At 38.4% G+C, this 12,396-nt stretch overlaps 1 protein-coding gene across 1 annotated transcript in view; it reads right to left on the reverse strand.

The window, feature by feature from the left end:
- The window catches only part of PGM2L1 (phosphoglucomutase 2 like 1), a 53,349-nt gene extending 41,428 nt beyond the window's left edge, over positions 1-11,921 (reverse strand). Inside the window, exon 1 of the mRNA XM_054576265.1 lies at positions 11,504-11,921. Coding sequence (XP_054432240.1) covers positions 11,504-11,614 — 111 coding nt within the window. The 5' untranslated portion in view covers positions 11,615-11,921. The remainder of the gene's footprint in view (positions 1-11,503) is intronic.
- Positions 11,922-12,396: the final 475 nt, after the last annotated feature.

A 12,396-nucleotide genomic window follows, 5' to 3' on the forward strand; every position in this document is an offset into this window, starting at 1 on the left:
TGAGACATTTACATACTCTACCAACCACACTCAAGCAAGCCTTACTTCTGCCAGACCCTGTGTTTTGGATATCAATCCCTTATTGGATATACCATTTGTGAATATATTCTCCCAGTCAGTAATCTGTCTTTTGGTTTTGTAAGGCTTCCTTCACTGTAAAAAAACTTTTTAGTTTGAGGTAGTCCCATTTGTTTATTTTTTTCCTTTTGTTTCTCTTACTCAAGGGAACATGTCCACAAAGATTACTCTGACTGATGTCAGATAGTTTACTGCCTATGTTTTTCTTGAGTTTTATGGTTTCAGGTTTTACATTTAAGTAATTCTACCTCTGTGTATTTATCCAAAGAAAACAAGAAGACTAATTTGGAAAGATGTGTGTACCCTCTACGTTCACTGCAGCATAATTTACAATAGCCACGACCTGGAAGCAATCTAGGTGTCCGTCAATAGATAAATGGATAAAGATGTGATACACACACACACACACACACACACACACACACACACACAAATATTACACAGTAATAAAAAAGAATGAAGTCTTGCCATTTGTGACAACACAGAAGGATCTAGAGGTTATTATGCTATATGAAAAAAATCAGCAGAGAAAGACAAATACTGCAGGGTTTTACTTGTATGTGGAATCTAAAATCAAATGAAAACAAACAAAACAAGAAACAAAGACAAAAGGGATGGTTACCAGAGGGGGCTGGGGGAGGGGAGCTCGGTGAAAAGGGGAAGGGGAAATTTAGTTAATAATAATGTAATTAAGTTTACACAATGACAGATGATTACTAGAATTAATGAGGTGATCTCATTGTAAGGTATAGAAATGCTGAATCACTACACCTACAACTAATACAACCAATATGAGATTGTATACCAGCTATACTTAAGTAAAAAATAAATTTATGAATCTGATAATGGCAAATCCAGCAATGTATAAAAAGAATAATATATCATGACAACATTGGATTTTATATTAATATACAAGATTGGCATACTATTCTAAAATGAATCACGGTTTTCCACATCATTGACAGGTTAAGAAAGAAAAATCATATAACGGTCTCATTCAAAGTGCCTAGTAAAGTTAAACATTTATTACAAATATGGATTATATATAAATTCAGAGTGTGTGCTAAGATCCTGTTAAGATTCCCTCAGAGGACCTTTTCACTAGTTGGCTCTGGTTCATTTCCAGCTGCTATAGGTACTATTGCCATGAGCTCACACATGGGCGACCTTCTTTGAAGAACTGCCCCGGGATGATCAAAGCCAGCTTCTGCAGAGTACATGAAGGTTATACACACCTTCGCCCGTGGCCAGCAGCCAATGACTGTTTGGTGCAAGGTTATAACTCTGTTGTGCAATTAACACTCCAAAGGGCCAACACATCAAGGTGAGATTAAATTTCACCTGAAACTACATCATTGCTTAGTTCTTTCCCTTCCCTATCCTGATTCCCTCACTATCTTACAGGTTTCTCCTGAGAGAGGTCCTTTTAGAAATCATTTGCCCAAGAATCCTCATCTCTGCTTTTAGGGAACTCAAACTAAGATACATACACGTAAACATAAGCAGTTGACACTTGAACAATGCAGGGGTTTGGAGCGGCCAACCCTGTGCTGCAGACAATCGGTGTACAGCTTTTGACTCATCAAAAACTACATCTGTGGGGAATCGGTTCTAGGATCCCTGCAGATAGCAAAATCTGTGGATGCTCAAGCCCCTCATAGACGAAAATGGCATAGATCAATGTAGCTGGCCCTCTCCATGCACGGATTCCCAACTGCGGATAAAAACAACAGAAGCTACAAAGGGCCAACTGTGTGTTTATTGAAAAAAAATCTGCACTTAATGGACCTGTACAGTTCAAACCTGTTTTGTTCAAGGGTCAACTGTATATACATTTAACTTTTAGCACACAGGAATAGAAAGGAACTTCCTGAATCTGATAATGGCTAGCAAAGAAAAACCTATAGTCCTAGCTAAAGCTGTAAAGCAAGAAAAAGAGACAAAAAGTACAAGAATTGAAAAAGAAGAAACAAAACATATTTGCAGATGAAATGATTGAGCACATAAAAAAATCCAAAGGAGTAAATTATTTTTAGAATGAATGTTAAAATATAGTAGGGTTGTTGGATACAAAGTCAATCTACAAAGGTCAAATGTATTTCTCTATACCAACAAACAGAAAAAGAAATAATTTTAAACCATCTGTTTCCTATATGGCCAAAGAAACAACAATATGTGACCTTCCCACAGGTAACAATGATAAACTCTAGAGGAACTATAAAAGCAAAAAATCCCAAAACCAAACCACAAAGGCCTGAAGGTAGTGGAGAGTGGACAAATGCAAATGATTCTAAAAGAGAGCTGACACTTGCGAGAAGCGACCACTACAAGGTAAGTTTCCCATTGTTATGGCTTTTAATGTGAGGGCAGGTAATAGTAATCAGAGCCATGCACAGTGGCTAACACACCAATGAAAATTTCCTGGTCCTTGCGGCCTGAAGAACCAGAGCACAGAGTTCAGTGCAACCAAAGGGGCATGTACAGGCCCAGAAAGAAGAGAGTTAGGGTGGGAGAACCTCATATTTTGCACATCATCTCTGGCCAAATCTCTAACTCCTGTGTATGTGTGTTGGGAGGGGACGGGGGATAAACTCCAGGTAAGCGTAAAAGGATAAACTGAGATTTGAGGAGCCTCTCAAGAAATGGTTTGCAGTTTGAGTTCAACCAAGTTAACTACCTGCTCAAACACACACAAAAATCAAACACTCAATATTTAAAAGATGCTTGAGTTTTCAGTGGCTTTATAAAGCAGAGGGTTTTCTCCCCAAAACACATGCAAATTAAAAAAATAAATATACGTTGTTGTAAAGTGTACTGTAGTATAATATCAACTCTTTTAAGTTTTTCTTTATAATGATATAAAAGCCCTTTGATATTTGGGGGAGAAGATGTTTAAGTCATTTATTTTCATCTAAGTATGAATCTAATTTTACAGAAACCACAAATAGAACTTACTATTTTTTGTAAAGTATGACATTTCTACTTAGAATGCCTTTGACTGTATTTAATATGGTATTATATGGTTGACTTTGATTTTGTTAAGGAACTATACCTTCTGAAAAATCTTAGTGTACTATTTGAGATAAGTTCATAGTACTCACATTTTCAAAAGTTATAGACTAAGGCTCTGGCCAAGTGGCTCAATGGTTGGAGCATCCTCCCACACACCAAAAGGTTCCAGGTTCCATTCCCAATCAGGGCACATACCTAGATTGCATGCTCGATCCCCAGTTGGGGAGCGTACAGGAGGCAACTGAACGCTGTTTCCCTCTCACATCAATGTCTCTCTCTCTCTTTCTCTCTCTCCCTCTGTCTTCTTTCCTCTCTCTCTAAAATCAGTAGACACATCCTTGGGTGAGGATTTTTTAAAAAGTTATATATATACTAAGTATTTATATAAGAAATATAAATACTTCAATTTTGAGTGTTTTCAGGCATTCATATAGTTTTGACTATATGATTTTCTTTGCTAAAGGAGCTGTTTAACTTCCAAGGTTATATTTATTTGATTAAGTGAAAAACAAAATGATTCTTTAACCAAACAGGAAATTTAGACAAAACCCTAGTACTCCTGGATATGCCTTGGTTACTTTGGGGAAAAGAGGAAGGAGGGAAAAAGAGGATCAGGAAAGTGAATATGGGAAATGAAACGGCATCTGTAATTTGCTTATTTCTTTAAAAAGGAGATCTGATTCAAATTTGGCAAAATGTTATGATCTAACAAAATGGAAACTGTTTATCATTCTCTATATTTTTAAAAAGAAGAAATCAGTTTATTAATGCCTCATAATTTCTTCCTTAATTTTCTTAGAAGGCTGTATAAGCACCCAAACATAAAACTTGGAACCCATGTTTCTAGAAGCGTCCCCTGGCTAGCCGCCACAACTCTGGTCCATCACATCCTAATCACAATACATGCTGCAGCCAGGTTAAGCATCCAAGAACCAACAATAGAATCCAATTCCAGTTACATCAAATGTAAAGGTTAGGAGAGGTAGGATTAAACAATCCTTGAGAGGATTAAAAGAAACTCACATGGAAGCATCTAGTATCATGTCTGGCACATGATCACTCAAAAAACATTAGTTTCCTTCATTTATTCTTACCCACCACAGCAGTTCAAAAACATATGCTACTCGGTTTTTTAAAAAATCTCTTCATTGTTCTTACATGCCCCCTGTTCAGTTTCATTTTCCTTTTTTAATTTCTCCCACCATAAGTGTTCTGCCTCCATAGCCAACATCGATCCCTATCCTACTTATCCATCAAGGCCCAGCTCAAATTCTACTTTTTACACAGGGTCTTCCTGACTTTGCACTCCTATTGTTCTTAAGAACCAGTGTTCAAACAGTTGACCACTTACCTGTTCTTAGTTTACATTTTAAATTGTATGATTATTAATTACAAATTACATTGATATACTTTCCTTGTATAAAAAAAGTACTAATAATATAGATAAAACTACAGACATCTTTGACTACTATCCTCATTCCCAGATCCCTGCTTTGGGGGAGCCAGTACTGTTTGTGTTGGATCCTTCCAGAACTTTCCCTCCATCTACATACTTAGGGAAATATAATTTTGCTTTACCTCTTTTTATTTTTTATGTATGGTATTAAATTGTACATGATGCTCTATAACTTGCTGATTTCACTGACTTAGAGGTCCTTTCAATACGTATAGATCTATGCTATTCTTTTCAACTACTCCGGAGTGTTCCAGTTTACCCTTTGCCCTACTGATGGGCATTTAGGTTTTCTCTAATTTTTATTTGAATAAATAAGGAAATATTTCAAAGGGAAAATTACATGAGAAAATTCTGAAGCAGAAAAATACAAAATAAAACTTACACTGAATTTGTTGAAGATATTTTCTAATAAGATGTGATTCTAGTTTGCTGAAAATGAAAATGTTTTTGTATATAAGAAGCACAGAATTTCTCATTTACACTATAATTTCCGTACTCTCATGGAATGAATGACCATTTTCATGGTTTGTTTGGTAAGACAGAGCGCTCACTAAATTATTTGGTGTAAAAGGTCCCAAGCCGCACTGGATACACTGCTGTCTCCTCGTCCCACCAGCATTAATCATTTTCTCCATTAACTCCCGACACCAGAGGGCAGCAGTCTTGATTCTAATGGGCAATAATGCAGAGAGTAATTTAATGAAAAAAACACTCCTTTACTAAAATCTGCACTAAATTACTAAACAGCTCTATCTGGGGGAAAAAAAATATTCCTAAAAAAAAAGCAGAACAGACCTACAAAGTAGGTAAAAAATAAAACAAGCAAATAATGTTTGTTTTCTTTACATAAGGATCCTTGGTTAGTCATTGACATCCACAGATGTTTCTGGAAAGCTGATATGTGTTTTCTGTTTTTGCAAATATAGGCATGTTTTCTGCCAGTCTCCTCTTAAGTAGAATGGCCAGTTGGGAGCTCTGTGTTGTGAGCTGGGGCTATTGTCCTGCAGACTTTGTTATCACTAATTATATTATGTAAACTCTCAAAAGAATATCTAAAACTAATAGCATAATGAAATTTAGGAGGGGTAAAAAATAGTGAGAGTGAGCTCCCATTTTCCACAGCATATATTTGACAGATAATATCTAAAATAAATCAAGGAACAGTGGCACTAGCATATTATTTAGTCCTTTGATGGTAACCATGAACATAACTAAAAACAAACTTACAAATTGCTTTAAGGAGTAATTGCAGTTAGAATAACAAGAGGCAGTTAGAAATAATACTTTCCACTATAATCTCTTTTGTACTATTTCTTATAATAAGTATGTATTTCTTTGAAATAAATAAAAATAAAAAGAGAATGACAGAAACTGAGGAAATATGTAAAAAAATTTGGAAATAAGAAAATTTTATTTTTAAAAAGGGAAATAAGTCCAAACTCTCATCCATATGAACTAAACTTCTTGGACAGAAGAAGATGTTGTTGCCAAGGAGATCAAAGCAACTGTTGTTGAGCAGCAAATTTAGCTCTTTAAAAAAAATTTCATGTTAATTTATTCTGCTGAATATTACATCCTATTTCAGCTTTTAAAAATGCCAATAAAATAGTTTTAATGAGGCCCTTGAAACATGGTATATGGTGTCATTAACATTTACTAAATATTCAGGTTACAGAGTCTAGTACAGTGATAAGAAAATTAGAGTAAAGGTCAAATGACCTGGGTTCTAGTCCTAACTCTACCACCTAAAAGCCAGATGTCCTGAGCAACTAAGTTTCCTTTTCTGCAACTAAGTTTCTTTACTTATAAAAATGGGGATAATGACCACCTAGCCTGCCTACCACACAAGGTTGCCGTGACTATCAAATAAGATTTAGATCATTTTACAAAGTTTGAAACGCTACACAAATAAATTCAAGAAATAAGTACTAATATTTCCCAAGATTGATAAAGCCATATGTATTCTGTACTTTTCATTGATTAAATGCCAAATTAAGAAAAGCATTATGAAAATGTGAACAGAACAATGCAGTATAAAGTATTATTGTAAAAATTGGGTTGAACTAGATGGCCAATCCAAGCTCTGGTCCAGGCTCTACCACAAATGAATAATTTCTACAACTTCTTCAGGTTTCTATGTGGTGAAATTGGACTACAACACCTTTGTAGGGATATTTCCTTGTGTATTTTCTATCATGTGATGATGATTTAAAAGCTAATTCATTCACCACTTTTTCATCTGGGCTATATTTTGCTTGAAAAAATTCCACTGCTTGATATCTGAAAGTCACTGATTTAGACTGAAGTCTTTTATTTCTATTTTCAGGCATTTCATAACCCTAATCTGACCTAATCTATCTTTAACTTTACATTCTACTCTTTCTCAACACACTTACCTTGATACCATAGTGCTTTACTTACTATTTTTCAAAATGGCCAATTTCTGCGCCCCTTATTGTTGTCAATATAGAGCTACAGCTCTGCCCTGTGTCTGTTGCATCTCACTCCCACCAAAACTTGGCCAATCTTGGGCTTAATCTTGGATATAAATTTGCTTCAAAAACTAAAATATGCAGAGGATTAGAAAGAGGAGATAGTTGTCATGTTAAAGAGAACATGGCTTCTAGGCCAGCAAGACTTGTTTGTAATTCGATAGAAAGCATAGAAAGAAAGAACTAGGAATGAAGTGAAAGCCTTGGTCAGCCCTAGAGCGTAAAAGGGAGATGGCACTGCAAAACAGTCATCTGTGTACTGTCTGTAGGAGGTACACCTTGATCCATGGACTTGGGTTCTAGTGGTAGGGCAGCCCTATCATAGAGATGAATGCACTCGTTTACTTAGTACAGGCTGATGTTGTTAAACATTTATGCCATATATCGGACACCCTGCAATTTGATTTCATAATCACTTAAAAATTTTCTGATTCTTTAACTCCCCTTATGGTGCATCCAGAAAATGCCCTGACTAGAAACAAATCCACTATTATGTTATATTTGTACCATAAATTAATGAAATAGAAACTGACGAATTCAGACATCCATTTCTGTGACCTTTGAGTAGCGTTATTCCATCCTCAGACAAGACAGAATAACAAATTATTCTGAAGGCAGAGGAACCAAGGGCCAGATCCTAGACTATGGTAAATTTACTGATAGCATGTCCCCACTGAAACTACACGGGATACCCCAACCTGCCCAATAAACACCCTGTGTTGCACTATTTTCTTTTTAGCACTTACACACACCTTTATTTATTCAAGGCCACTAAAGACATATCACAATTGACTCTGGAATACACAGGCATTAGTTGGCACCAGCTCCCCCTAAACTCCCTGCAGTTGAAAATCCACTTGTGACTTCCCCCAAATTTAACTGTTAATAGCCTTACCCATAACACAATTAACATATATTTTATTTGTAACATGTATTATATAATGTATTCTTATAATAATGTAAGCTAGAGACAGGAAAATACTAAAATCATAAGGAAGAAAATACATTTATAATATTATACATATTTATTTTTAAAAATCCGCGTATAAGTGGACCCAGAGAGTTGAAACCTGCGTTGTGCAAGGGTCAAATGTAATTTCTATGACCTTGGTTCTACTTGCCTTTCCAACAATTTCTCTATGTACCCCAAGCTACAGCAGAAACACATGTTCTAAGTACACACATTAAGTTTCAATCTCTGCTTGGAATAGTCTTCCTCTTTATGTTAACAAATGTAAATTTTAATTATTTCTCAAAGTTCAGCAAAAAGAACACCTTTTTCATGAAGACTTTTCAAAGTACACTACCCCACCAATGCTAGACCTAGCAATTTCGGTGACTTAGGAAAGCAGCAAATTATCCTCTAATCAATTTTTAACTTATTACATGCCTCACTTAGAGTCATTAGAATCAGTGGCATTTGGTAGGTTCCTTCTTTCAGTGACTAGGTAATAATCAGGTATTACACTCAGTTTCTCTGTGCTAAAAGACTATATATGCTGTTGATGCATAATGTGATAAATGCTATTAAGTCAGACCTATTATTCTGTGTTTTTGCATTCTACATTTCAGTGCCCAGGGATACAGCCTAGCTTACATACACTATCAGTCTACAGTAGATGCACCTTTATTTACCAAGTAAAAGTATTTTCTCCTATTAGAGAGAGATTAATCTTTATTATTTTTATTGAATAATTATTAAAATTATTTAAGTCTGTTCCTCTGTTAAAGGCACTTACTACTTGCTCCATGTATTATATTTGTGAGCTCTTGTTTTATCTTCCCTTCTATGTTCTTTAAAGATATGCTCCGCATCTATTTCATCTTTGTATTTCCACAGGTTCTTAGACAGTGCCTTGTAGATACAGGACACTTTAAATATAAATTAAGATTTTTCTCTTCCACTTTCAATGAAGGCTCTCCTCATTTATATGTATTCTATCTTCTGAGAAAGTCTTCCTTGACCATACCAGTCCACAGGTCACTCTTACTTTTGAGCTCCTAAAAGAACTGTCTATAAACCATTTAATTGCCACCAAAACTACTCTGGCATTATCTTTTTATGTTTATATGTATTTCATAGCCTTTTTATATTTCAGTATATTCCAACAATAGCTAGGCACAGCACAATCAATCTTAAAAAATAAATCAAGAGATTCATTAAGAAAAGTACAGTCAAACCTAAAGAGAATAAAAGATCTCATCCACATGAATGGAAAACAAACTCCTACTGAAATGCCAAAGGCTTTGGCATACATAATAGTTACTAATAAATTAAATTGTGTTGCAATTCTACAAGTGTCTTTGAATTTCATAAATCTTCATTTCTTTTAAGGAGGCATTATGTGCAACCACATTCATTTCTGACAACATCAATGAAAGCAGATAACTTTAAACAAAAACAAATAGCTATATTAAACACATAAGGATACCATTCATTTGAAATTTAGTTTGTTTTCCCTGCTGAAGACATTTAAATAGTCAGTTTGTAGGGTGTATCATTTTACCGTATGCTAAACCTTAGCTCCTTTATTTCTATTAGGTTTCTTCCTCCCTCATGGACTAAAAGCAGATAAGCAATCTTTGAATTGTCACTTCTTTTTGTATCCTTCCACAGCAAGGAACTATTTTCACTGCAGGCATTTTATAAAGCCACTGGCAAGATGGCTTTAAAGGTACATCCTTATGTTAATGAATGGGATAGCACAGATTTTGTGCACTTGATTAAATACAAACATATATATGTAACCAAATCCTACAATGACAGAGTTGGTTCCCTAGTTGAGTATCTCAATCACAACACTCTAGAGCGCAATTTTATGTTTTAATCTCATGGCACACAGAAACTAATTACACATTAAAATTCTTCAGCACACCAAAAAATATATTACATTTTTGCCAATCTGACAAAAAAAAAGTATAATTTTGATTCATTCACACCAACAGCTATTGTTGTGTTGGATGTTGCCCCCTTTTTTTTTTTTTGACAATCTAAGGGAAGAGAGGTCAGTGCCCCTGACTAAATGGTCAGGTACTGTATGTTTTAACCATTCTTGAGGCAGAGGAGTTGAACAGCGCTGCTTTAGAGTCTTGCTACTCAAAGTGTGGTTCACAGACCAGCAGCATTGTTATCACCTGGGAGCTCATTCTGAAACAACATCACAGGCCCTACCCTAGGCCTCCTAAATCAGAATCTGCATTTTAAGATCCTCTGGTGATCTATAAGCACTTCAAGGTTTGAGAAACACTGGCTTAGATTCCAGAGGAAGAATGAGAATGTCCAAGATGCATATGATCAAGTAATGCTAACTAACTCGTGATTGCTTATTTGTTGGTCTTCCTTATCTGCTAACGGAAGCCTTGTTGAGGGCAAGGACCCTTTTTCTATCTTCCTCACCATTTGTATTACCCAGGGCTCAATAAATATTTTTTGCTAAATGCATGAATGACTGAACAAGGGGAAAAAAATAAAACTTTTCCAAAAAGCTAATCTTTTAGGAAATTATTTGTACAACATGATTTTACAAACTACCATACTAATTCTTTAATTCGGTATTATTAATTCCATTTTAAGTGCTGCCTTCTCGACTTCAACAAATGCATTTAATGCATTCGACAAAGCAAAAGCTTGGATCACCATCCTTTGTTGGAGCCATCAGAGGCCTCTTTTACAACTGAGATGGCTGCATTTTAATTCCAGCTCTCGCAGATCCATCCCACAAGCCTGCACTAGAGGAAATCACCGCAAACCTTGGAGGGTGTGGGGGAAGTAGAGGAGGAGGAATGGGTAAAGTATAAACAATTCTGTATCAAGAGCATCATATAAAACCTGGAAAACATGATTTTTTTGAAGAGGATACTTCCAGAAAATAATTCCCGGCAAGGCAAAGAAGGAGATAAGAAAATTCTTACGTTTCTCAAGAGCAAAAGGTGATACTAGAGAATACCAGGGAGTGATAAAAGACCAGCGACTACCTAGCGACGGAAGGTGGAAGCACACGAGACCAAAACTAAAGCGGATAGCGGTTAGAAACGTCCAAGGAGGGTGACAAAAACCACTTTCACGTTTGCAGAGAAGGAAGTCAGGGGAAAAGAAAGTGGAAAGAAAATAGCTCTATGACGGTACAACTTACGATGATGATTAATTATTGTTACTAATTACTATTATTTGAAAACAGATGGCATGCACTTGAAGGGAGGGGGTAGAAAGAAGGAAGGGAGGTTGCAGCTGGGCGCTCCGCAAAAGGAAGCGGCTACAGGCTTCCCTGCCCAGCTCAGACAGTCCCAGGGCGGCAGCCCAGGCATAGGTGGATGGTAACGCCCGGCTCCGCTGGCTCCCTCCCGGTGGCCTGAGCCATCTCCTCTGCAGCCTACCGAGCACCGGGGTGGGGACAGGAAAAAGCAGATGGTGTGTAGGAGGCCGTGCAGGAGGAAGGGGCGGATGCCAGACTGTCCAGGTACCCACCTTATCCCAACGGAGCCACTGCCCGATGGCCGTATCTAGCTCAGGGTCCCCAGTGTGGTAAGGGGCGTGGAGCAGGTTGGAGTTCAGGTCCCCGTCTGCGTTTTCAGCCATGGCAGGCAGACTGGGGTGTGCGGGCCAGGGGGCTGACGAAGACGCCGAGTTGAGGGCCTAAGGTGAGCTTACCGGGGTCCCGACGCCCCCTCCTCAGTGAAGGGCATCGGAGACCAACCGCAGGATGTTTGCGCCAGCTCCTGCAGCAGCTTTGGGAAGCAGGAGAGAGGAGGACGCGGCCGCCCGCTCCTCGGCACACCAGCTACTGGTCTCTCTCTGGGCGAACGGGCTGAGACGGTCCCGCCGGGAGAAAACAACAGTCCCAGATGCCTGGGTCCAGACCACGGCCGCCACCGCCGCCGCCGCCGCCGCCGCCCAGGCTACCTTACGCCCCGCCCCTGCACCGCTGGCCCCGCCCCTGCTGATTTAGGCCCGGGAGGGTAGGGGCGTGAAGAGCGAGTGAGGGAAGCGCGCTCCCGAATTCTCATCAGTAGCGAGAGTTAGGACCGGCAGGGTGGTGAGGAAACGGAGCACTGCTCTTTTTATTTTTCAAATGGCCTTTGCCACGGGCCTTTGTTACAGTCCCCACACACTCCCACGCGTCTCCTTTTCTCGATCGGCTACCGCAAGCGCCCCACCTAAGCGCTCGCTCTGCAGGTCTCCAGCGTGCGCACAGACCGCTCTCCAGTTTCGGCGAGGTACACGAGACTGGCAGCCGGGAGCGTGGGGCTATCCCCGAACGGCCTTACGGGAGTTGTAGTTCTTCTCCTTCCCCGAGGTCTGCGGTGACGGGCGCAGGGACTACGACTCCCATCAGACCCTCACCCTCCCTTTTCTCAAAG

Source organism: Pteronotus mesoamericanus, unplaced genomic scaffold (genome assembly GCF_021234165.1).
Source record: "Pteronotus mesoamericanus isolate MK-2021 breed Mesoamerican mustached bat unplaced genomic scaffold, CSHL_Meso_final contig_33, whole genome shotgun sequence".
NCBI classification, from domain to species: Eukaryota; Metazoa; Chordata; class Mammalia; order Chiroptera; family Mormoopidae; genus Pteronotus; species Pteronotus mesoamericanus.